The 22953-nt window shown below is 39.7% G+C and overlaps 2 protein-coding genes across 8 annotated transcripts in view; both read left to right on the forward strand.

The window, feature by feature from the left end:
- Positions 1–17007, forward strand: part of PTPN4 (protein tyrosine phosphatase, non-receptor type 4) — a 101923-nt gene extending 84916 nt beyond the window's left edge. For 2 of the 3 annotated variants that reach the window (XM_021400096.1, XM_021400097.1), the window contains exons 20-27: positions 1009–1175; positions 2280–2370; positions 2456–2517; positions 3334–3480; positions 5425–5553; positions 6957–7105; positions 10059–10194; positions 12032–17007. In XM_021400096.1, the coding sequence (XP_021255771.1) occupies positions 1009–1175; positions 2280–2370; positions 2456–2517; positions 3334–3480; positions 5425–5553; positions 6957–7105; positions 10059–10194; positions 12032–12118 (968 nt within the window). In that variant the 3' untranslated portion in view covers positions 12119–17007. Of the gene's footprint in view, positions 1–1008; positions 1176–2279; positions 2371–2455; positions 2518–3333; positions 3481–4713; positions 4833–5424; positions 5560–6956; positions 7106–10058; positions 10195–12031 lie in introns of those variants that run through there. The other variant, XR_002439745.1, reaches the window with a different exon arrangement.
- Positions 18592–22953, forward strand: part of EPB41L5 (erythrocyte membrane protein band 4.1 like 5) — a 50297-nt gene continuing 45935 nt past the window's right edge. For 2 of the 5 annotated variants that reach the window (XM_021400098.1, XM_021400099.1), the window contains exons 1-2: positions 18751–18899; positions 19482–19666. In XM_021400098.1, coding sequence (XP_021255773.1) covers positions 18809–18899; positions 19482–19666 — 276 coding nt within the window. In that variant the 5' untranslated portion in view covers positions 18751–18808. The other 3 variants (XM_021400100.1, XM_021400101.1, XM_021400102.1) reach the window with 3 other exon arrangements.

A 22953-nucleotide genomic window follows, 5' to 3' on the forward strand; every position in this document is an offset into this window, starting at 1 on the left:
AAATGCAGTCTAAATTAATAGCTTGTGCAGTATATTCATGACATACACTATTGAAGTGTTGCCAGCAGGTGGTCACTGGGTTTAATTCTGCTCTGCATCCCAATTATAATACAATTGCACAAGGAAGGCAAAATGAAAAATAATGATGCTCAATCAGAATAATTGAAATTAGATGAGTATGTCAGTTAACCTCATAAACAATTTTTCCTGTATTCACTGATTAATGCTTCCCACTTCGGTGTGCTCTTCTTCTGCATGCAAGTTTTCTTGCAGTTTTTGTATGTTTACTTTCTTTTTCAGATAAAATCATTAGTTTTGTTTACCAGCCTATTAAATCAGTATCCTCTTACATTGGTTAACTTTTTATTTCTGATAAAAACGCTTAAGTTGTAGAAGTGAGGAGCTGCCAGTTCCCTCCTCCATGGTCACGTCATTTCAATTAAAGAGAAGCTTTCTGACAGCATATGTTTTTTATGTACAGTAGACGATACGTATTGTTTTTCAATTTGTTTATAGACAGGGCAAGTGAATAGAACTGATAGTGTTATTATGGCATGTATTAGTGCCATTTTTTCTGGTGATGATCTACGTGTCATGCCCTAATTACTGAAGCTTAAAAGAATAAATCGTTCAAACTGAAAAAATGTAAATACAACTGTAATAACTTCAAAGGCATGATGTGTGCATCTGGGATTAAGGAATACACCAGATAATTTAGCAGGTAACATGAGGTTTGATCAGAATTTCAACTGTCAGTGAAATACTTTCACTTAAAATGACAATTTAACCACATAATAGTTATGTCCTGGGTAGCAGTAGTCAGTAAAGCCTGCTTGCCCTTGCTGATGAGGGGGTTAAAATCAGTGTGTTAGTGAATGTGAATTTTTCTACAGGATAAATACTTCTTTTCTGATGATTTAATTAAATGACCTAAACTTAATTTTAATTACATTATAATTTTATTTAAACATTACTTATCTAAAACCTCCATAACTTTGTTTGTTACAGCTGTCTATGATGTTGTGGAAGAGAAGCTGGAGAGTGAGCCTGACTTCCAATACATCCCTGAGAAATCTCCTCTTGATGGTGTCCATCAAGATGATAATGCTCTGAGGGAATCCATGATTCAGCTAGCAGAGGGGCTTATCACTGGAACTGTTTTAGCTCAATTTGATGTGAGTACTGCATCACCTGTAGCTAGCAGTGTGCAAATTCCAAGCCTTTTGGGGTAGTAATCATTTTAAACAGAGAAAATCTCAGTTGAATTCCAGTGTAGTCAGCATCTTTTGGGAAAATAATTGACTTAACACTCTCAAAAGAGAGGAAAAAAAATGAATAAAAAAATCAAGTCTTGTAGAGAAACACAGCAGAGTTACAGCATAGAATAACTGATCCAAATGCACTTCAAAATGGTTTCAGTTTTAATAGCTTTATTGATTGCTTGCATCTCTTTATGATCAGGAACCTATGCTAATATTATAATTCTACAGGGATGAAGACTGAAAAACCCATACCAAAAATCCCTGTTCCGTACTCAGACCTTCATTCTTTCCAAAGTCAATGTAGAAGCTGTGTCAGCTGAACTTTTGATGTTTTATGGACAGTTTCAATGAGCAAATATAAAAATACCAATGGAAAATATAGCCCTAATCTTATGTGTAACAAAAGTCTTTATAAATAGTTAATTTTCTGACATATTTGAAAAGAACAGTGCACTGCCTGTGGTGTCCTAAGGCGCTGATACTTGTTTTTCTCTAACACTAACTTGTGCTTTGATGATATTCCGTTTTCCTTAATGCATGAAGTCACCTGACTTAAAGCAGGAAGAAGGAGGTCTATAAAACACAGCAGTGTAAATTCCATATCAGGAACCTAGCTTTATTATAACGTGTAGCAATAAAATGTTTTTCTTTGAGGCCTTCGGTAAAATGTCCTTCTTACGCCTAGAATAGCACCTCCATTGTGCAATGTATGTGCCTCATGTATTAAATTGCATAGGTTTAGACTGGAAGCTCTTCCAGTGGAAGTTACAGTTTTGTTAAACAGTGTTATATAAATGGCTTCAGTATGTGTCTTTGAGTCAAGAAATGTATGGATATAGCGAAATGATCCTTTAGAATAATTCATAGTGCTTTCTTTTGAAAAATATTTCCGTGTTTCTTAAAGCTGTCTTTGTTCAATAATTTATGTTCTAAAAAGCATTTCAAGGCACATACTGACAGGTATTTTGCATCTCTTATGATCTCAACCATTTTTTTTTTTTTTTTTTTTATCTTCAGCAATTGTATAGGAAAAAGCCTGGAATGACAATGTCTTGTGCCAGATTACCTCAAAACATTTCCAAAAATAGATACAGAGACATTTCGCCTTGTAAGTATGTGTGTGTGTTTGTGTTCTAAAAATATTTTACTGCAGTTAGTAAATAAGTAACATTTTTCTAAAAAATTTTTTTCAGATGATGCTACACGGGTTATTTTAAAAAGTAATGAAGATTACATCAATGCAAATTATATAAATGTGAGTAATACTTCTAAAAATTGCTTCTGTTATAAAGTAATTTTGCATTTTTTCAGTGGAGAACTTTAATAAAAGAAATAATTTTTCTGTAAATCTAACTCAGGCTAGAATAATAAACCAGTAATCAAATGGTTTGAAATGTGCTGTAGGTTTACTTATTTACTAATGCTTTGTGGCAAGTACTTTTCTAAATCAAAATAAACACGCAAAAAACCCTAGGAGACAGCATTTGTCTATCAGAGGAACACATTCTTCTTAATGGATTCCTAATGTGGCAGTAGTGTTCAACATCAGAAAAGTCTAATCTGGAAGCATTTTTTAACATTTATGTATTTATTTATTATTGTCAGTAGCAACAAAAAAGAAGTACTGCTACTCCACTTTCCTTCCAGTAAAAGAAAAAACCACAAAAAAAACCTCGATGTTAAATTCCAAAACCGCTGTTTAAAAACTAGTGTCAGAATGTCAAAGAATGACATTTGCACCTGAATTATTTGCAAATGGGTCTATGGTTTTCTTACATTATAATTTTAAATCATTGATCTTGATGGCATTGGTATATTACAACTAAATAACTGTCAGCGAGTTTACTTAAATGCTTCCCAAAATGTGTATGGATCCTTGCATTAATTGAGTGTGAAACACTTTGAATTGGCACAGATAAATCCTCTTTAAAATGACTAACTTAAAATAAATACCGTTCATGTAGAGACGCTTCTTTTCATGTATTAGTCACTAAACACTGTCTGATCCCTGACAGAAATTCATTCTCATGACATATGCAAGAATTAAAATAATCATTTTATCTTCTCTTAGATGGAAATCCCTTCTTCCACAATAATAAACCAGTACATTGCTTGTCAAGGTCCATTGCCGAACACTTGTCCTGATTTTTGGCAGATGACTTGGGAACAAGGCTCATCTATGGTTGTAATGTTAACAACTCAAGTTGAACGAGGCAGAGTAAGTAAAAGATTGTCTTAAATACCGCTTGCATAATAAAAATCTGTTGATGATTGCCCTTTAAAAAATTAGTGGAAGATAATATTACGATGTACTACGACCCTTTTCATAAGGGCAGTGCATTCTTAATAGTGTTGTTATGATTAATCTTACATTTTAAACCTTTTGATATCATTAGTATAGCTTAATGAAAACTTTGGTGCTGAGATATACTGAAGTCAAGTATTTCTTAAAATCTTTCTCGACTTACTGCTTTGACTCTATTGCCAAAATAGTCTTTTTCTCTAATCTTCAAATGAGGAAACTCTAGCAATTTCATCACTTTTTGTAATTAATCCTTTCATAGATAGGGATGAATTTTTAAGGCAGCCTAACGGAGCTCTGTACTGTTGAGAACACATGCCTGAATGGCTGTGCTTAAGAGAATCCTTGATAAAGTTGCAATCAAATATTTTTCATATCTTGAGAAGAATTGAACATCTGTTTGTTTGCATGAAGGAGTTGTTGTCCTTTAAGTCTTTTTCATTTAAAAAGAAGTGGAAGTGGAGAGTTACAGACTACTACAAATAATTACGAATTGTTCTGTAAAAAACCTTGAGTTCTTTAATTTTGTTTGCTTTTAAAGCTATAGCTTTTTCTTAATAGTCTCATTTGTTATGCAGCTTTGTCTTTTGCAGACGAGCAAAACAGTAAAATATAGTGATTCACAGAGTATAATTCCAGGGTTACCGGGTTTATAGTTTGGCGCGTTCACAGTAGCACTAAATGGTTGAGAGTGTGGACAGAAATGACCAACTAGAGTAATAGTTCAGTGGAATTTCTCATAATTCTGCATTTATTTTGAAGATGGATTCATAGAGGGTCGTGGGTGTTCTGATCAGCTCAGACTGTAGTTCAGCTGTCTGTATATATTGTAACTTCTTAATAGCCATATATTTGCTGGGAGATCAGGCCTCTGACTGTAATTAAAATAATTGGATGGGAGTTGCAGTGTTTTTGAGCCATTTTTCAGTGACTCAGTGTTAACATGGTGCTGCCTGCTTCCAAATGAACATGATTAGAGGGAATTTCAGTACAAGTGCCCTTTTAATTTGAATTTTCTTTGCAGATCTGCTAAGAACAGACTTGCACTTTTCTGAGGTTCCCCCACCCCCTCAATAATGATATTTGTGGAGCTCTTTGGAGAGCTGCTAAATAACAAAATAAAAGGACTTATCTGTCTTATACCCATAGGCAGACTCCCTGCTCTAAAGCTGATCATGAGGCTTCTGACATCACTATCCCACTGCATGCCGGGATGTCTCAGTGGAGCAGGAAGTCTGCAAATCTGGCTGCTCTTAAAGAATCGCCAGGTGGGTTGGAAAAACAAAAGTACACTTGGGCTGAAATGACCTCTCGAGTTCAACACTGAAGCCATTTATCTAGAAATCTTAATTTTTGAACTTTTCATTCACATTTAAAGACTTTTTCAGGAGTCTTTGAAGTCCCCTGTCTGCATCCCCTTAATTTCTGCAACAACTTTTTTGTTGCTTGCCTTCTTTTTTTCATATGTTCTTTTCCCACATAAATGTGTTTTGAGAAGATTATATGAGGTTTTTGGAGGTCAGAAATACTTATAAGGTAGCATCTTTGTCACTCAAGTGTTGAGATACGTTATTGATACATTAAAAAAAAAGTTGTAATGAAAGGAAAAGGCATCCATTCACCATTATGGTGAGGTCAAGAGCTGGTTCATGTGTCTTTCTAAAGAGAAGCAGGAGATCTCCGCAATAACTTACTTAATATCTAATAATTAAATAGCATAGTCTATTTGGTAAGTAAATCAATAGTAATGACAAAATTATCAAAATACTTTTTATTGAACCAAGGTTTAAGGATCTAGCAAGAATGGAAATAATACTCTGCATTTAAACACAGACATCTTTATATATGTGTTGGCTTTAGGTGAAATGCCATCAGTACTGGCCAGAGCCATCGGGAAGCTCATCATATGGGAATTTCCAGATTACCTGCCATTCAGAAGAAGGAAATCCTGCTTATGTCTTTCGAGAAATGACCTTGACTAATCTGGAGGTAAAGTAATAATATATATTTTTAAGTATTAATCTATGAAATCCTCACAGACCAACTAAAACTATCTAATAAGACATTTTAAATCTTGATGGCGTATACTGGTAAATAGAACTGCTTATCTCTATTAACCTTTAGAAAACTAGTCTTATTGCCGTGTACTTACCGTGAATAAGTTCTTCTATATGATAACAAACCTTTTATTAGCAAAATATCACAAGGATTTGATTTCCATAATGGTATTAATTGGGACGGAGTCAAATTAAATAATGTGATTAAAATATTTGGCATAAAGTCCTTTACTGGTGTCTTTCATGACCTGACCAAATAAAAAGAGTAATTAAAGAAGTCAAGAAATGTGTTATTCCCTTGATATTTTCAAAGCATCAGATACTAGTGGTATTTCAGTACTGCTGCTGAACATCTGCCTTTTTAGTGGTAAATAGTTCTTAACTCCAACTTGGAGACTGTGTGAAAATGTATGGAAGATAAATCTTGCTGAGATGCGTTGAGATCAGTGTTGAGATGTAAAGCAGGACTTTCTAGACAGAACAGGCATAGCGTGACTTTCGGGGAACGTATAGCTTCCAGAACTTCACCAACTAGCATATCAGTCTCAGAAGTGTTTGGAAATGGTTATCTGGAATTTAGTTCAGGTACTCATTTCTCACTGCTTGGCTTTCCAGATGAGATGCCACGTTTACAGAACTGCCTTTTATTCAATTTTCAGTTAATTTTTTTTTCCTGGGCGCTGTTGAGACAATTGCTCATTTATTGTCAGTAGTGGAATCTCTGTTAATGACTCCACACCAAGGGGTAATTTAATGTATGGTAGCTCCTATTCTTTGAAATGCTGCTTTTACTCTGATGGTACATCCTGCCCCCTCCGCTAGTCAGAGGCATGTGATAAATGTTTGTAACATCAGAACAGGAGGAGATGGGAGAGAGTGAAAAACCAAGTCGTTTTGCACCGTGTGGAGTATGCTGGATAAAATTAGAGGTGCAGATAAAGTCAAAACGATACACAGTCTGAAGAAAGTCTTTTATGCCTAGAAGTCCTGTCCTCCTCCTCTGCACCCCTGTTCTGTCATTTGATAGTATGATACTAAAGCTAACTTAACAGAAAGGTGCTAAAGATTTGGCTACTTGCTTGTACATCTGGTGTTTAGACTATTTGTACCCTTGAACTGTTTTGCTATTATATGGAGTGCCATTCATTTTACCTGCCTTTTTTGTTTTTAATTAAAAAATGTAGTTATCCAGGATGAGCAGTAATTAATACTGATAGAAATTAATAGCTTCCAGAAGCTACTTTTATTACAGGTGCAAGTTGATGTAAAGGTACCATTTTTTTTTCTTTCTATGAAACCTGAATTAACCTTGAATAAATCCTCTGTTCCCGACAGAAAGAGGAAAGCCGCCAACTGACCCAAATCCAGTATATAGCATGGCCTGATCATGGGGTTCCTGATGATTCCAGCGATTTCCTAGATTTTGTGTGTCTTGTGCGAAAGAAGAGGGCTGGCAGAGAAGAACCTGTTGTTGTTCACTGCAGGTACCCCCTCCCCCTTTTTTTCCCCACTTCACTAAATCACAAAATTGAACTTGTTTATTGTCAAATAGTTTTTTTTGTGCTTTGTTGTTCAAATAAAGGTGTGACTATCATGTGCTTTGCAGATGACAGGAGAACTCAACCTTTATATTAAGCAGTTTTTCTCAAAATTGTCATCACTTTTAATAAGCAAAAGTTGGGGTGTCTTCATGCATGAATCTGTGTGGGGGTCTTGTTTGTTTAATTTAAATGTTTATGCTATTAGTTTACATCATAAATTCGAGGAGATGGTGAAATACACTTAGGAAACTTTTGCTTATAGTAACTACTTTGCAAAGGTCCAAAGCAGCTGTACAAATAATCCATAGCAGACAATGTGGATAGTATATGCAATGAGATAAGACTCTCAAGGAAGCAGATGTTTTAGGCTACATGGTGTTTTGATGAATACCTTAGGATAACAATTTTTTTTTTTGCAACAGCTCACTTTTGTTGTGAATTAAAGTAACTTATTCAGATTTCTATCCAAATTTAATGTTTATATGCTTTTCTTGTGAAACAGTTCTCAACAGCTGTAGTTTTTTGATGTGCTGGTCAGGGTGAATCTTGTGAATGCGGGAAACCCAAGTGGCATTGCCAGAGTTCCAGTGTCTTACATTTGTATTTCTCTTCAACTATGCTTTTGGTTGATATGGTTGTAAACAAGCAGTAAAAATGTCAGACAAATATACCTAATCCAATACAAACTGTGCAAGTCTGCAGAGATCTGGAGTTTGTGAACAATTTCATTCATCTCAGTGAGGTATTGGCTCGGCTCCATTCTGATAATTTCAGTATCAGTGTTTATAACGATTTTTTGTCTCACAGAAGAAAAGAGAGGGAATATCATGGTTCAGCATCATTTACTTAATTGGCGTAACTTCATGGCTAGTGGAAAATACAACTGGCTTTCAGTAGTAAGTCGAGCTGAAGAAGCCCAGGTGAAGAAGCCTCTAACATGTGCCTGCATATGGTAGAGGCACACTATTTTTAATAACTGCTCAGTATAATGAAACAAAGCATTATGGCAACAAAATGGTGAAAATTGTTTTCAGAGCTGAACCACTGGTTTTGGTATGAGGAATCCAAGTAGCTACTAGAGCAGGCTTGTCTATCATACAGTCATATTCTAAAAATAACGAGAGAGATTGTAAAGCAACAAAAAACTGAAGAAATTGGAAGAGTTTTTGTTACATTGAACTAACTTGAAGCACAAATTTTAAACTTATCTTCATTGCTTTTGCTTCTCTGATTACATTCACTTCAGTGCTACTCATGAAATCTAAGTGAACTCAGAGCAGTTAAACATTTTATAATACATACAGTCTGAACACAGAGCTGCTGAAAGGACACTTCAGTCTTTATCCTATTTACAAATCCATTACTTCCTGCTAATTCAGTGTGTTTTTTCCTGCTTTATCGTTGCAGGACAGTACAAAGTTGAGACACTTTTAAGTTATTCTAAACTATAAGCATTCATCAGTTTTATTTCTAGGGCACCTTTTTCTCTCATCTTTAAAGGAAATAGTGTAGCAAAGAATGTACTTTAAGGAAGGAATGTTGTTATTCAAATAAGGCAGAATGTGTTCTGTTCTCACAAGTGATCATAAGCAGGTGCTTCAGGAAAAATAAGGACAGAACAAGATTTTATGGTGCTTGTGCCCTCTTACTTGCCCAGCTTACGAATCACTTAATGTTCCAGTACCTGTTACGTTTGTCTGTAACAACCCCACTGCCTTTCTTCCCCAAATGCATTCCTGTTTCTCTTTCTTAGTTCTTGAATTCCTGCGTTCCTCTCCTTTGGCAGGATGTTCTGCAAATTTGCATCCAAACCTTCATTTTTCTTTTGATTTTATTTTAACAAGGCTCCTTAGAGTTTCGCTGAACAGTTTCTAATTCTTATTCCTAAAGAGATGGGGAACCCCCCCCCTACCCCTGTTTCTGCCTTTCATGATTTTCTTGCCTTCTGCTATGTCACAGTGTTCCGCTCCATCAGCCAGTGGTTCCTTTTTTCCAAGCTAACAAGTCGTAGTGTACCTGATATGTATCATATGGAAACTGTATCATACTTTCCATCATTGCTGTTGCCCTTCTCTGAATCTTTTGAGGTAACATGAATCACTAGGATTCTCTAACAGATCCTGCTCGTTTGCATTTAATGAAGCATTCTACGTATAAATTTTATATTTATAAATTTTAGAAGTGTAAAATGCCATTGAATAATTTTATGTAACCGGTATATTTACATCTTGTCATGAAATGTTCATGACATCACTGAAACACACAGTAGCTTTGATGCCACCTTCTGGACAAAGATTAAAGTAGTAATTTGGCCAGATTTAATTTGAAGTTACACTTCAAAATCAGAACAATTAAGCTTCAAACAGAATGTTTATATAAACTAATTTATTGAAAAGCATAAAATGGTAGCTGTACAATCTGAGTTAATAGTGATGTTTGAAAATATGGATTTGGTCTTGTACTCAAATATGAGAGAGCACTGGTTTTCTACTTGAAAACTGCAGCACAAATTTCTTGGATGTGAAAAATTGAAGTAGACCACTGATGTTCACAGTTACATCTGAGTAGAAATCCTTACAATGGCATATTTAAATATGGACCTGAATAAATCTGTTTGTAAATTGTTCATGGCTGGGTTCAAGTTCCTCTTCACAGTACTGACAGTTCTGCACTAATTTTTGCTCTTCTCAGGCAGGATGGAAGCTTCCAGTGACAGGTGGCTGGTCTCACCCTTGTCCTGATAGTATGGGATCATAAAGATCAGTCATGAGAATCCTTAAGGAGGAAGGTCTTACATTTGGTGGGGCGGTTTATACGCCTTTTGGGACCATATGGCCTTTAAATGTGAACTGCATTCCAGACTCTTTTTTTATTTGTTTTTCTCTTGTTTTGACAGTGCTGGGATTGGACGGACAGGAGTTCTTATCACCATGGAGACGGCAATGTGTCTCATTGAGTGCAATCAGCCTGTTTATCCATTAGACATTGTACGAACCATGAGAGATCAAAGAGCCATGATGATCCAAACACCTGTGAGTACCATACTTGCAATTCTGCATTGCAGAAGAAACTTCATGTGTCTGAAGATGTTAGAATTTCCCCTGGATCGATAATGTTTGTTTGTTTTTGAGATAACTGCTCTGTTTCCTTAATATATTCTATTTCTGAAATCTAAAAGGTTTAGAGTGGAGTTAAAATGGATTTAGATTTTTTTACCTGTATCAGTCAGTGATGCTTATCTCTGAAAGCTGTTTGCTTTACATTTTGACAAAGTGTGTAAAGAGGGTCAAAATACTCATGTGTGCTGTCTTTCATAGAAAGTCTTAGAGTTCTAGTTGTTCCATTTTTTTGACCAATAAGTTTTGTTTTTTTGAATCAACCATTGGTTGTATAGTTTTGGTCAACGTATTTACTATTTAAAGGGAAAATACTTTGAAGGAAAAAAGGCACTTGATTCAGTATTAAATCTCTTCCACAGTTACCTGAAGCTAGTTAGTCATTGCAGTAATTTCTGTGTCCCTGTTACCGTTCCTCTGACTGAATTTGAAGAAACCTTTTGTATTCCTCAGAGGGTATTCAGATGGAAAAAAATATTTAAGCCTCCATTTCTATAACATCTGTAGTTCAGCACTGAGATCTAGTATTCATATTCCACTAAAAAAAAAAAAATTAGCTAGGACAAGAAGGATGAGGAAGGTGAGGATACATGAAAAACTATAAAAGATGGCCTTTGCTGTTTGTGGTGACTACATTATGAATTTGTACATCTCTATGGCATACATAGAGAGGAAGACCTTTATTAGTAAAGGAGGGGAGGTGCAGGGGTGAGAGTTTTAACTAAATTTTTTCCCAGCATGTTCTAAATATATTCTAGGTTCAGTGAAACAGAGTTTTCAGTGCATCACAGGGAGAGGGAATAATGAAAGGCTCACTGTGGTTTTGTGGGTTTTTTTTTTTTCTGGTTTGTTTTTAGGATTTCATACATATTATCTACGACAATTTCTTTTGCTGTCTTTTCCTGATTTTTGTGCTTTCTGAACTATTCCCTCAGTGTCCACAAGATGGCTCAATGCATGGCTCTCCTCTGTACTATGTGAAGAGAGTTCAGAAAGGTTCAGTTAGGGAGCACTGGAGGCAAAATGTGTATTCTACACGAATATGTGTAACTTCAAGTATTTTAATTTAGATGCAATAATACAGTACATAATGATTGCATTGTTAGATCTATTATTGTGCCCATTTAAGATCTGAAATCAATTACTGTGTAGAAAGTGAAAAGGCAGGAATGCTTTATGTTGTATTTAATGACTGGTTTTTTGGGTTGTTTTTGAAACTATTATTTGTTTAAAACAAGGTTTCTTCTATGCACGCAAGTGCTAGACTTGAATATATAGTAGTTAGACATTATATAATGTTAAGAAATTGGGTTTGGGCTTCTTGAAACACAAAACAGTGTTTTTCCTCACTCTGATAGAGAGGGGCCAGTAACACGCCAAAATTAATGCAAGCATGAAGAAGTGCTTTGCTTTAGTTTCTAAATTCAAGTGCATGGAAACTTTAGGTCAGTGAAACTTCAGCAATGACATCAAGGGTAGAAAATAACTTAATAAGTGATGTTGTAAGAACAGGATACATGCGTATGACTTCTGGTATATATTTCGAAGTGCCGTTCATACCACTCTTCTGTTGAGAAATAAGGTGTTCCAATACCCTGTTTCCACTTTCTGTGGTTCCTAAACTAGCTTAAAGCACAGTTCTTGGCCTATTAAGAAAATAGGATGGGAGATGCTAGAGGCTTTTCCTGTTTCCAAATGACTTATGGTTCAAGTCTGTTTCTTTTCAATTAATTGAATCTACTTTCCTTTTCAGAGTCAATACAGATTTGTATGTGAAGCTATTCTGAAGGTGTATGAAGAAGGATTTATTAAACCTTTACAAGCATCACCACATAAATAAAGAGCAAAAAAAACTAGGATATAAATGGAGGAACCCTGTCCTCTAAGTAATGAACTGGCAGCATTCTTTGTGCCATTATACTGCTTGCAGGAAATGCTAGTGAAGTACAGCAAAGAATTGACAAAGGACTTTGAAAACTTCAGCACTGTTGCACTTTACATTGAAACAAAATCAGTCTCTGAAACTCTTCTAATCTTCATCTGTTTGAAGACTTTTTTTTCGTGCTTTGCTCCGAACAAACCATAAACTGAAAGAACTAATTGTGTTCAGGGTAATCTACGAGATTTCGTTGTAGTGCCATATACTGCGCTTCTGGTTGAATTGCTACAAACAAGGCTTGGAATTATTTCACTCTGTTTTACACCCATGTCTCTTAAAAATGAAAAACAAATGAAAAAATACACTAAGCCATGGTCTTTCTCCAGTGCTAGGTTTATTTACTATGTACAGACTCTCACTGTTTTGTTTTTTACAACATTAGCAATATTGCCGATACTAGATAGATACACACTGCCTACTGATGCAGCACACTTTGTCCTACTCCCTTATTAGAGACCAGCTGGTTGTTAGAGGAGAGCTGGCATCCGTGTTAACCCAGCAGTAGCTGCATAATGCCCACTTACCAGCATCTTGTTTTAAAAAAAAAAGGAAAAAAAAAAAAGAAAAAAAGGAAAAAAAAAAAGAAAAAAGAAAACAACAATAATAAAAACTTAAAAAAAAAAAATAAACAGCATTTCTTTGACACAGCTTGTGTGTCATACACTGATGTATTCTGATTCATGTGACTTAAGATTACGTGATGGGAGCTAGTGCATGCATTATGTCTTAACCCCTTAAGTGCCTTGAGACTTACAGCGTACATCCAGTGAAAGGCACTCATGATTCTGTGGGGGTGGTCTTGTCCTGTTGTATTTATCTTAATGGGTTCAGATTTTAAAAACGGCCCTTGGTGCTTGGAGTATGTTACTGCAAGGGGTCATGGAAATACCATTCCCTCTTTCCTTATACAATTACCTGCGTGCTACGCTCAGTAGCAAAAGCACCTCTGCCAACTTAATGAATGAGCGTTGTTTGCTGCTGTGTTGTAATTATGTGAAAAATCTGACACATTCCTTTATTCCTTACACCTAGTAACTTACTAGCAGCTTACTATGAAATGCTAGTAGGTCATTAGAAGCTGATACTTTGTTTTATCCTTTTATTGAGAATAGCTGTCTTACTCGATTAGAACATAACTCTTTAATAGCACTGATAATTAAGTTGAACTTACAATCAGATGTGATTTAATTCCATTATTTGCTAACCAAGTATTTTTTAAATCCTCATAGTTGATTTCAAGCCATTTTCATACAGGTCTGCCTTTTATTTTTCTAATTGTTTGGGGAGGGTGGGAAGGGAGGCAAACACTATAATGCTGTCCCACAACTCTTTTAATTCCGTAATGGTCCCAGTCACCCTCTGTTACGCTTGCGCAAAGTTGTTCCGGTTGGTATGGGTTGCCTCTTATTTAAGTAGGTAGAAGATTTGTAACAAATGTCTGATACAGTATCTGAGCTCACTCTAAAGATATAGATATGTCCCAGGTTTTAATATTTTTCCAGTGTAGGAGAAACCCAAGTCAGAAGCAAGGTGTCCGGTGTAATATACTGTAAGAAAACAAAATCAGTCACTTCTCTGACTGCCCTGCGACAACATGACTTTGTGTCCTCTATTTAAAAATCTTAATTTATTGGTTTCCTGAAAATGTTTATCCAGTAAATTTTGTTATAAGCTATATAAAGCATAGAGTTGAAATGGAAAGTTCTACACTAAAGTTTTTAACTATTGAATAATTATATAATATACGGTGTTCTGTGGACATCTGAAAGAGATCAGCTATGAAATATTAAGTGAAAAGGGATTCGGGCAAAGTGAAATCCTGGCTTACGACTTAGTAATATACATGAACCACGATGCCAAATGGAAAATATAGTTATAATTATTTTTAGAATACAAAATAATATTAGATGGCCTGTGGCCCTGTTACTTATATTTCTAGATTTGATGCCTAAATCAATGTTTTTCCTCAGTGAAGAATGAATCTTATGAGTATCTCTGGATCTGATAAATTGAAAAAGAGTGATAAAGTAGCTTTAATCTCAGTTTCATTTTAAGCCATTTGCAACAACAACAACAACAACAACAAAATCTTCTTTATTAAATTAAGCTTTAACTTTCATACGATGAGATTATTAGCTGAGATGCCAGCTAACTGGAAGCTTATTTCAAAGTCGGCACTTACTAACTAAAATGTCAAATAATTCATCCATTATACCGTAGTACACTTTCTTTGCAGTGAAACTGTAAAGGAGAATAGCATTTTCCGCTTTTTTCCTGAGAGGAATGAGAAACTAAGTTCATAGCAACATGAATAGTGTTGGTATGTCACACATTTAACTATTGTTATGTGAAGTTGCCAAAGCAGTTTGAGTTCAAAATACCCATTTATACCACAATTACACGTGGGATACTTACTGGTCATCCGTCGTACTGTTCTGATTACAAATACAGCCGAGAATACAAGGTTAGAATCTTCCTCTGCATTGACGTAAGCTGATCTGCTCTTGTGTATTAACTAGTTGCACTGGAAAAAAAAAAAAAAAAAAAAAGCTAACTCAGATAATTGGTTGTCAGTTAATCAGTGGCTTTTTGGCTTCTGGAAAGCCGGCAGAATGGGAACCAAAAGCTGCTTGGGAGAGAGAAGGCTGAAGCCTTCCTGCGCCGTAAATCATTCACTCAGATGTTTCTACTTGTTGTGGTATAAATGGCCTTCACAATATTTTTATACGGCCAGAAAAAATGAAAACTGCTAAATATTTTACTTTGGGTTATGAAGATCTGTATCATCGTTCAGGCTTTCTAAAGAAGTTTTTGTATGTTTCACGCTGTACAAAACATGAATGTATCTTTCGGACGAAATGAACTAGATGTGATTGGTGTCACGACTGTTGGATTTTATGAATAGTTATTTTCATACCATTTGATCAGGAAAAATACTGGGTGGGTGGAGAAAGAGTATGTTTGTAACACTTCCATGATACGGATCCAGTTTAAAAAAGAAATAATGAAGTTTTCATTTGTAAATAAGAGCAATATTATGAGAGTTTTGTGCCAATGTATAACATCGAGACTTTTTCCTTTTGAGTTCAAAGCTACCACTACCATCTCTTGTTTAAAGTGGATTTGAAAGTTTTTCTGTCAGCAGAAAAAATATGAGCTTCTTGAGAAGGCTTTGTGTGTTTTGGGGGGCATTTTTTACTTTTGCTAAATATGAAATAAGATGCAGGTCAATCACCTACACATTGTCAGCCAATCCATTCTGAGAAATGCTGCATTAGATATACCAGAGAGCTGAAAACTTAATTTATCCTGAATTTGAAAGCATTTGGTGATTTAAACAGTGTGCGTGTCTTAAGCAGTAAGCCACTGCTTTTATAAGTTTTATTTTTAGATATTCTCTCCTGGTTCTGAAAAGCAGTTTCATTTTATTGCACCACGTTTAATGCTAACTGAAGTTCCTGCTGCGTTTCTCTGTTAAATCTTGGAAGCTTACATCCCATCTAGGTAAAACAACAGCGCTTCGTCTAGAACAGCTGATTACGGCCTGGTGCGCCACCCGAGAGAGAAGGGGTGAGAAAGCAGTTGGGAGATGAAGGTACGTGAGGAGTTTGTTATGGAACCTGGCAACTTTCCCCGAGAGCTTCTGAAAAGCTTTGTGGTACCCATGGGATCAGCACACGGTGCTACTGCTGCAGCTGCGCTGCCCAGGGAGACGGGAAGGGGAGAAGGTCCTGCATAGTGATGCCAGACCTCCAGGCGTGCCATGGAGCTGAACTACGTGATATTTTTATGCTTGTGTAGGTGTGTAGGCGATGGTTGATGGCTCAGGGAGTTAGTAGGAGCGTGGAAAAAACTCTACAGATGCACCATCCACCAATCTCCATGCAAAAGCAGGTTGTCCAATGCTTACGGTGTAGTTGTGACTGTAGAGCTGTTACTGCAGGCAATCTGAAGGGCCCTCAGCCCTGAGGATAAAGGGAGGAATTGGAATATTGTCCAAATTCTGCTTCTTTGGATTTTCACAAAATACAGGAATGGTGCCTTCTCATGGCATTCGCAGTCTTTTTGTACCGTGCAGGTCCCCAGCTGGCTAGGTGCATTTGCTAACTTAAGAACCAGCCTTTTGTCTTGAGACTGGAAAAGCTGTTTTCTGTTGCTACTTTCAGTGCTGGGCTCAAATATGAAAATCTGATTAAAAAAAAAAGTGTTGATTAAATGTAGATCTTGCATGAAATTGCGCAGATTATAATTAGTGGTGATTGGGAAGCTGTTACAAGGAGAAGAGTTGGTTTGTTTTAAGGTAATGTTTGTCTAATCTCATTTCTCTCTCTGTCTCTGCTGCATTTCACCTTTCTGCTAGCTGCTACCACAAGTGTGCGTCTTAAGTTTGGTGGGCTTCTCCAGCTACAAACTGAAGCGGTGCATAACCTGCAAGCTCCAGCTGCTCAGTTGGGCATTGTTTGCTCATTGAGAGCTCATTTGGTAAAAACTTCTGGGGAAAAAAAAAAAAACGCACCCTTTTCAATAAAAAGTACATCCTCTTTGTTTTCTCCAAACCATCTAGCCTAAAAGATGTTCTAAAATATCCATCAATCCCAAATTCTATAAGATGAGGTTTGGTTTCATGGACTGGCTGACAGTTTGCTGGTGGTGGTATTTCATGTTTAGCAAGCTCACGTGTTTTAAAGGATGATTTTTCTCAAAGTGTTTTGATGTTTGAATAGTAGCACTTTATCTCATGCTTACTACTGACTGAACTATTGGACAAAAATAAATTGGGTTTGGAGAGAGATGCGCAATGGGTTTCTGTGCAGAGATGATTTGGGTTACACCCTGGTACGAATGCTTTCAGCCGCTCCAACCACATCTGGGTTATTGCTCGTGTATTTGAGGGCTTTTCAGAAAACAGATTATTAGTAATTAATGGTCTCAATTCTCCTGTCATAAGAAGAACATAAAATCTTGCACTTCCAAAAAGTGTGAAGAGAAATACAGGGTACTTGTACACCGATCTCTGTGATCTCTCTCAGCTGCAGATTAGCTGTGTTTACCATAGATGTTTCTGATAAGCGTTGTTTTTAACATTAGATCTATTGCCTGGCAATCTTTTTGCTTTGTTTTGTTTTTTGTTTTTTTTTTACTTTGAATTTTGATAACTAAAGGTAATGCACAACGAAGCTTAAAGATGATGTCATCCTCTTCCGCCTGGGCCGGGGGGCTGAGACATGAGCGAAAGGGTTCAAACCGTTTACATTAAGCTGTTGTTCTCTCTAAGGAGAGTGTATCCACAAAGAGTAGACTATAAACTGTCCGGTGCAGTGATCTCAGTAACAACCCATCACAATCTTACAGGAAAATTAAGGTAAGAAAACGAAGGTTTTCATTGCATCCAGTGTATTCAGAAGTTTGTTTGGTTTGGTTTGTCTGCCCGTGATCCCATTCTCACCAGTCAGTTTGGCAGGGCTCTTTGTGTAAGGTTTGGGGTTTGTTTTTTTCTTTGTTTCCGTAACAGGTGCTATATACTCTGTGTAAATACAAAGCGAAGAATATTACCTAGATCACTATTAACAATCAGATGGTGGCAATATCTTTTGCTAGTTCCTCCTGGTAATTAGCTCCCGCTTCCAGCTGTGGCTCTCAGCTGTCAGATTTCATCTCCGTGTCATCCTCCTGGCGATGGCTGTGCAGTAGGGCAGCTCGGAGCTGGAGAGCTTCAGTTGTAAGGCTGCCTGCCCGTCCCCGTTAGCACAGGAGGATTTGGGGCCTGCTCCCCGGAGCAGACTTTTGCCTATGGATGTGAAGGCACGTGGTGGGCTGGGGGCACCAGAACCCCCACCGCTGGGCTTCCACAGATTGAAGACGATGGAAACTTGAAATGGGTCAACACTGGACAAAGTGAAAAGGATTCAGCTTCTGTCACTGCAGCTGCTGTATGCTTTAAGGGCCTTATGCGTTTGTCCTCATTTTGATAAAATGAAATTTCTTGCCATTAAGCGACACACTGACGTCCTACCGAAAACCAGCAGTTCCCAGCATCAATACGCGAATTAACATTAACAGGTCTTGTTTCAGTCTTAAGTAAAATCTCATTTTATTATGTGGAAAAAAAAAAAAAGAAAAGAAAAAGCTGTTATGCATATTTTGTGGATATATTTAATTTCAGTTGACAAATAGTTGTCTGGGTACAGACTTGAAAATATATATATAGTTTACTTGTGGATCTTAATTGTTTAATTGCAAAATAAAGATGTGCTTTAGTAATTTAATTCTTTGGCGATTTTCTTGCTGCCGCGCACACGTTTCCCCGTGGCCACCCCCCTCCCCCCGGGGCAGCACTTGGGCCGCCCCACAGCTCCCCGCCGGCCGCTACCACCTGGCGGCTCGGGGCGGGGGCGGTCCCGGCTCCACCCCGCCAAGGGGCGGTGGCCGCGTCCGTCCCCTCCGCGCGTCGCTTCCCGCCGCTCCCACCGTCGTCGTCGCGTCGTCCTTTCCTCGGCCCCGAGCCGCCGCCGGCAGCCCGCAGGTGAGTGAGTAACGCGGCCGGGCGCGGAGCGTGCCTGCCCGCTTCGGGCCCTCCCGCATCGCTCCGCCATGTTGCCGGGCCCGCCCCCCCCGCTCCCGGCCCGCCCCGGGCCCCGAGCAGCCGCCGCGCCGCACGGCCCCCGCGCAACGCCGGCGGCAGGTGAGGGGGCCCGGCCCCGGGGGGAAGCGGTAAGGCGGCAGGTGGGCGCCGGGCCGCGGGGTGAGCGCCGGGAGCGGCCTCGGAGCTGCGCGGGGTTGGGCGCGGTGGCCGCGGGGTGGGAGCTCCTGCGTCCAGCCGCCCGTCCGGGTGGAGGTAAAACCCTTCGGTGTGCAAGCACAGCGCCGGTGCGAGGTCCGGGGTCACTCTTCTGGCTCGGGAGGGGAGCGCTGCGTCTCGTTAAGAAGGCGTTTGGTGTCAGCCACGGGCTGCACGAGGGCTGTACCCCAGCACGGCTGCACGTCGTCCGGGAACCACCAGCAGGCATTGAAAGCTCGAGCTGAAGGTGCTCGTGCTTCAGCCGCTTTGGGGAGAGTGCGGGTGTGTAGCTCTGTAGATGCCCCGTTACTGCTTCATAGAAACGTTTGAGTTGGAAGGGACCCCTATGGGTCATCTAGTCTAGCAGGGAAACTTCAGTCCCAAACGTCTCTTTATTTCTGACGTTTTCTAAGCAGTTGAAATCACGATTATGATTTCTCTCCTTCCCACGACAAGCTAACCAGAGCGTTTTCTCGCATTTCCCAGGCAAGATGCTGAGCTTCTTCCGCCGGACGCTGGGGCGCCGCTCCATGCGCAGGCACGCAGAGCGGGAGCGGCTGCGCGAGGCCCAGAGGGCTGCGACCCACATCCCGGCGGCGGGCGACGCCAGGTCGGTCATCACCTGCCGCGTGGCTCTGCTGGACGGCACCGACGTCAGCGTGGACCTCCCGGTACGGCCGTGGGACGGTTCTGCCCGTAGCTCGTGTCGAGCTGGTGGAGCTTTTTGCTGTTTGTGGGTTAGATAGAGGCGTGTCCGTTTGTCGCTGTAGCTCGCCTTGCGACTTGAGTTCTGCTAAGTCGCTGGGCGCAAAAACAATCGTCGAATGTCCTGAGTTGGAAGGGCACCGTAAGGATCATTGAGTCTAACTCCTGATGCCGTACAGGACCACCCCAAAGTGTTGGAAAGATGGTTGTCCTCATTATTCACCACAGCTTGTTTTGCCGGGTGTCACCGTGCCTTCAGCCAGTGCTTTCTGGGGTGTTCATGAACTACAGGAAAGACATCTAGGTCCTGGAGTGTGTCCAGAGAAGGGTGGTGAAACTGTGAGGGGCCTGGAGCACAAGTCTTACAGGGAGCTGCTGAGGGAACTGGGATGATTCTGTCTGGAGAAGAGTGGGCTCAGGGAAGACCTTATGGCTCCGCAGCTGCCTGAAAGGAGGTTGTGGCGAGGTTGGAGTCGGCCTCTTCTCCCAGGTAACAGCGATGAGATGAGAGGTGATGGCCTCAAGTTGTGCCAGGGGAGGTTCAGGTTAGGTATTAGGAAACATTTCTTCTCAGAAGGGTTAGTGAGATATTGGAACAGGCTGCCCGGGGAGGTTTTGGAGTCACCGTCCCTGGAGGAGTTCGAGAGCAGTGGAGATGTGGCACTGAGGGACGTGGTTAGTGGGCATGGTGGGGATGGGCTGATAGTTGAAGAAGACGACCTTAGGTGTCTTTTCCAACCTTAATGATTCTGTGATCTTAGAAGGCATTCAGTAGTCCTTGTCTGGATGCGTGTGTAGCCAGTCGCTGTTGACACTCAGCAGAATAGGAGGGATTATTCTTTGGGCTTTTTTTTGTGTATGCCAGGATGCAGTTCTAATCTTTAGCATGGGAGGGGACAAGAAGAATTCTATTTCCTTCTCCTCCCCAGGGCAGATAGCTATGAGACAACCCTTGCTGTATGGAGTGCTTTGTTGGGAGTGAGGTGTTAGCCGCCGGTTTGCATTTCTAAGGCTCCTTTAATGTGCACGTGTCTGTGTTTAATGATACATCTGGGTTCAGTCCACAGGCCAAGCAGTAGCAACAGGAGCCTTGTGCTTTGGTTTTCCATTTCCACGTGTTGGTGGCTTGTTCAGAGCTCAGGTAGCGCAGTTAGGAAGCTGTGTGTCTGCGAGGCCTTCTCAGCAGTGCTGTAGGATTTTGGCTTTACCAGCGGTGGTGCTGGTGTTAGAACTGCTGTCTGGAAAGAGCGTGCAACGCAGCCATTCTTAACATGATTTTTCTTTCCTTCCTCCTTTATTTTATGCACAGTTCTAGAATGGAATGTTAAGCAGCCTCAGGAAAGCCCAAAGGAGCACTGAGCAGTGTTGTGGGCTCCGGCAGCGGGCATAACTCCTGCCATGTCCAAAAGCCTGAGGAACACGGCGTGGAAGAAATAGTTTGGCATCTCTGTTTGCCAAGAGGCCGTATGGACAGGCATTTAGAGGGTAATAAAACTAATTTGTGCATCTGTGAAGCAGTGTAATGGACGTGTCCAGTGCTGCGTGGTGCCTAGGATATTTGATTTGAGGCCAGGAATGCCCACAAACACTTTGTAGCAAGAGTTGCACTTAAAAAGTACTCAGGTTTAAATTGGTGTCTCCACATAACCAGAGTAGGAATCTCTGGGGCTGAAATTGGCTCTGTAGGCGCCTGTAACAACATTTCTGAGGCTCCGAGGGGCATACATTGGGCCTGAAGAGGTGTCATGACCTCCCATCTGGACTGTAAAACTTAGGTCAGGGTGTAGTGGTAACTATTTTACTTTTGCAGGAAACAGTCACTTTTTTTTTTTTTTTTGCACTGTTGCTTTTTTCCTTTGTAAGCCAACAGAAAGCCTTGTCCACGAACACCTAAGTGCATGAGTAACAGTAAACAAGCTAAATCTGCATAGTTAGGTGCAATAATTACAGCACACTGTCAGTGGCTGACACGCTAGTTCCTTTGGTGATTAAAATACAATAAATTAAAAGTAAATTAAGTGTTTAATTTCAGACTCCTTAGTGTGTTTGTTCTGGTGTCTCGCATTGTTCATATTTGGAGGTTGAATCAAAAGCAGGAGGGAGCAGGAAGAGGAGGAAGGAGAGGGTACAAAATCCTGAAAAAAGAGTATTTTTTTTCTAAAATGCAAGGCTAAATGAAAAGCCCACGTGTGCACAGGGAGGTGGTTTTTTCCCTTTACGAGAACTTTCTTTGAGAATAATCGGCCCCTTTGAGCTGGGGCATTTTCCAGGACTGGTTCTGTTACTTTGGCAGTAGGTTTGGTTTAGAATGAGCTCTTGTTTTCTCAGGCTCCCTCGGGTCTGCCAGTTCAGTCGTGCGTAGTGCTATTGTCTACCTCGGTTCTGCAAAACCATCTTACCCTAAGAAAGAAATAACAGAAAGTGTTTCCTAAGACTGAATCATTCAGCAAACAAGTTAGTTCACAGCTGGAGAAAGAGCTGGCTTGGCAGGAGGGAGAGGGCAGGAGCCAGTGCTTCACCTTTTTTAACCCACGGCACAGAAATACTTGATGCTGGCATAACTTGTTGCTGCCACAAACGTTGCTTTCCGTAATGAAAAAGGATTTTGCTTTCCGTAATGAAAAAGGATTTTGCTTTCCGTATTGCGTTTGTCCTTGTTTTCCTGTGCCCCTTGGCAGAAGAAACGTGGGGTTTTTTTGGCAGCCAGGCAGTAAGCTCAGGCAAGAAAACGCTGTGAAAAATCATCAATGTAATTCTGTTCTGTTTCCAGCTGGAGCGGTTCTCCAATCTGCCTCCCCAAACGTGGTGAAGAAGCACTTAGAGACAGCGTAAGATTTATGCTGGCTTAAAGTGCTTGTTAAGCCGTAGCCTTGCGGAGAATGTGCCACTGGAAGAGCAGTATTAAGGAATTGTGGTTGTTCTTGCAGCTGACTAAATTGGTGATTGCTGAACTTCTGTTGCAGTAATGCTCCCCGTGGCCTCTTGTGTAAGCCAAGCATGTTTCAGAGCCTTTTTAAGGAGCAAAGGCTGATGTTTTTGCAAATATTGACCATGAAACAGAGGGGATGTGTTGTAAATGAAGCAGTTGAGCTTAATTTATTAAACACAGAGCCAGGGCTTGAGCAGTAACCCTGTTTTTTGTCCGCTGATCTTATCTGTGGTGCCTGTCAAGCCCCTTAATCTGTCTGCTTTTCTATTTCTTCTGGTCTTTCTAATTAAGAAATTGCCTATCTTGCACTGTTCCTCAAAGCTA

This window comes from Numida meleagris, chromosome 5, assembly GCF_002078875.1.
Source record: "Numida meleagris isolate 19003 breed g44 Domestic line chromosome 5, NumMel1.0, whole genome shotgun sequence".
Lineage (NCBI taxonomy): Eukaryota > Metazoa > Chordata > Aves > Galliformes > Numididae > Numida > Numida meleagris.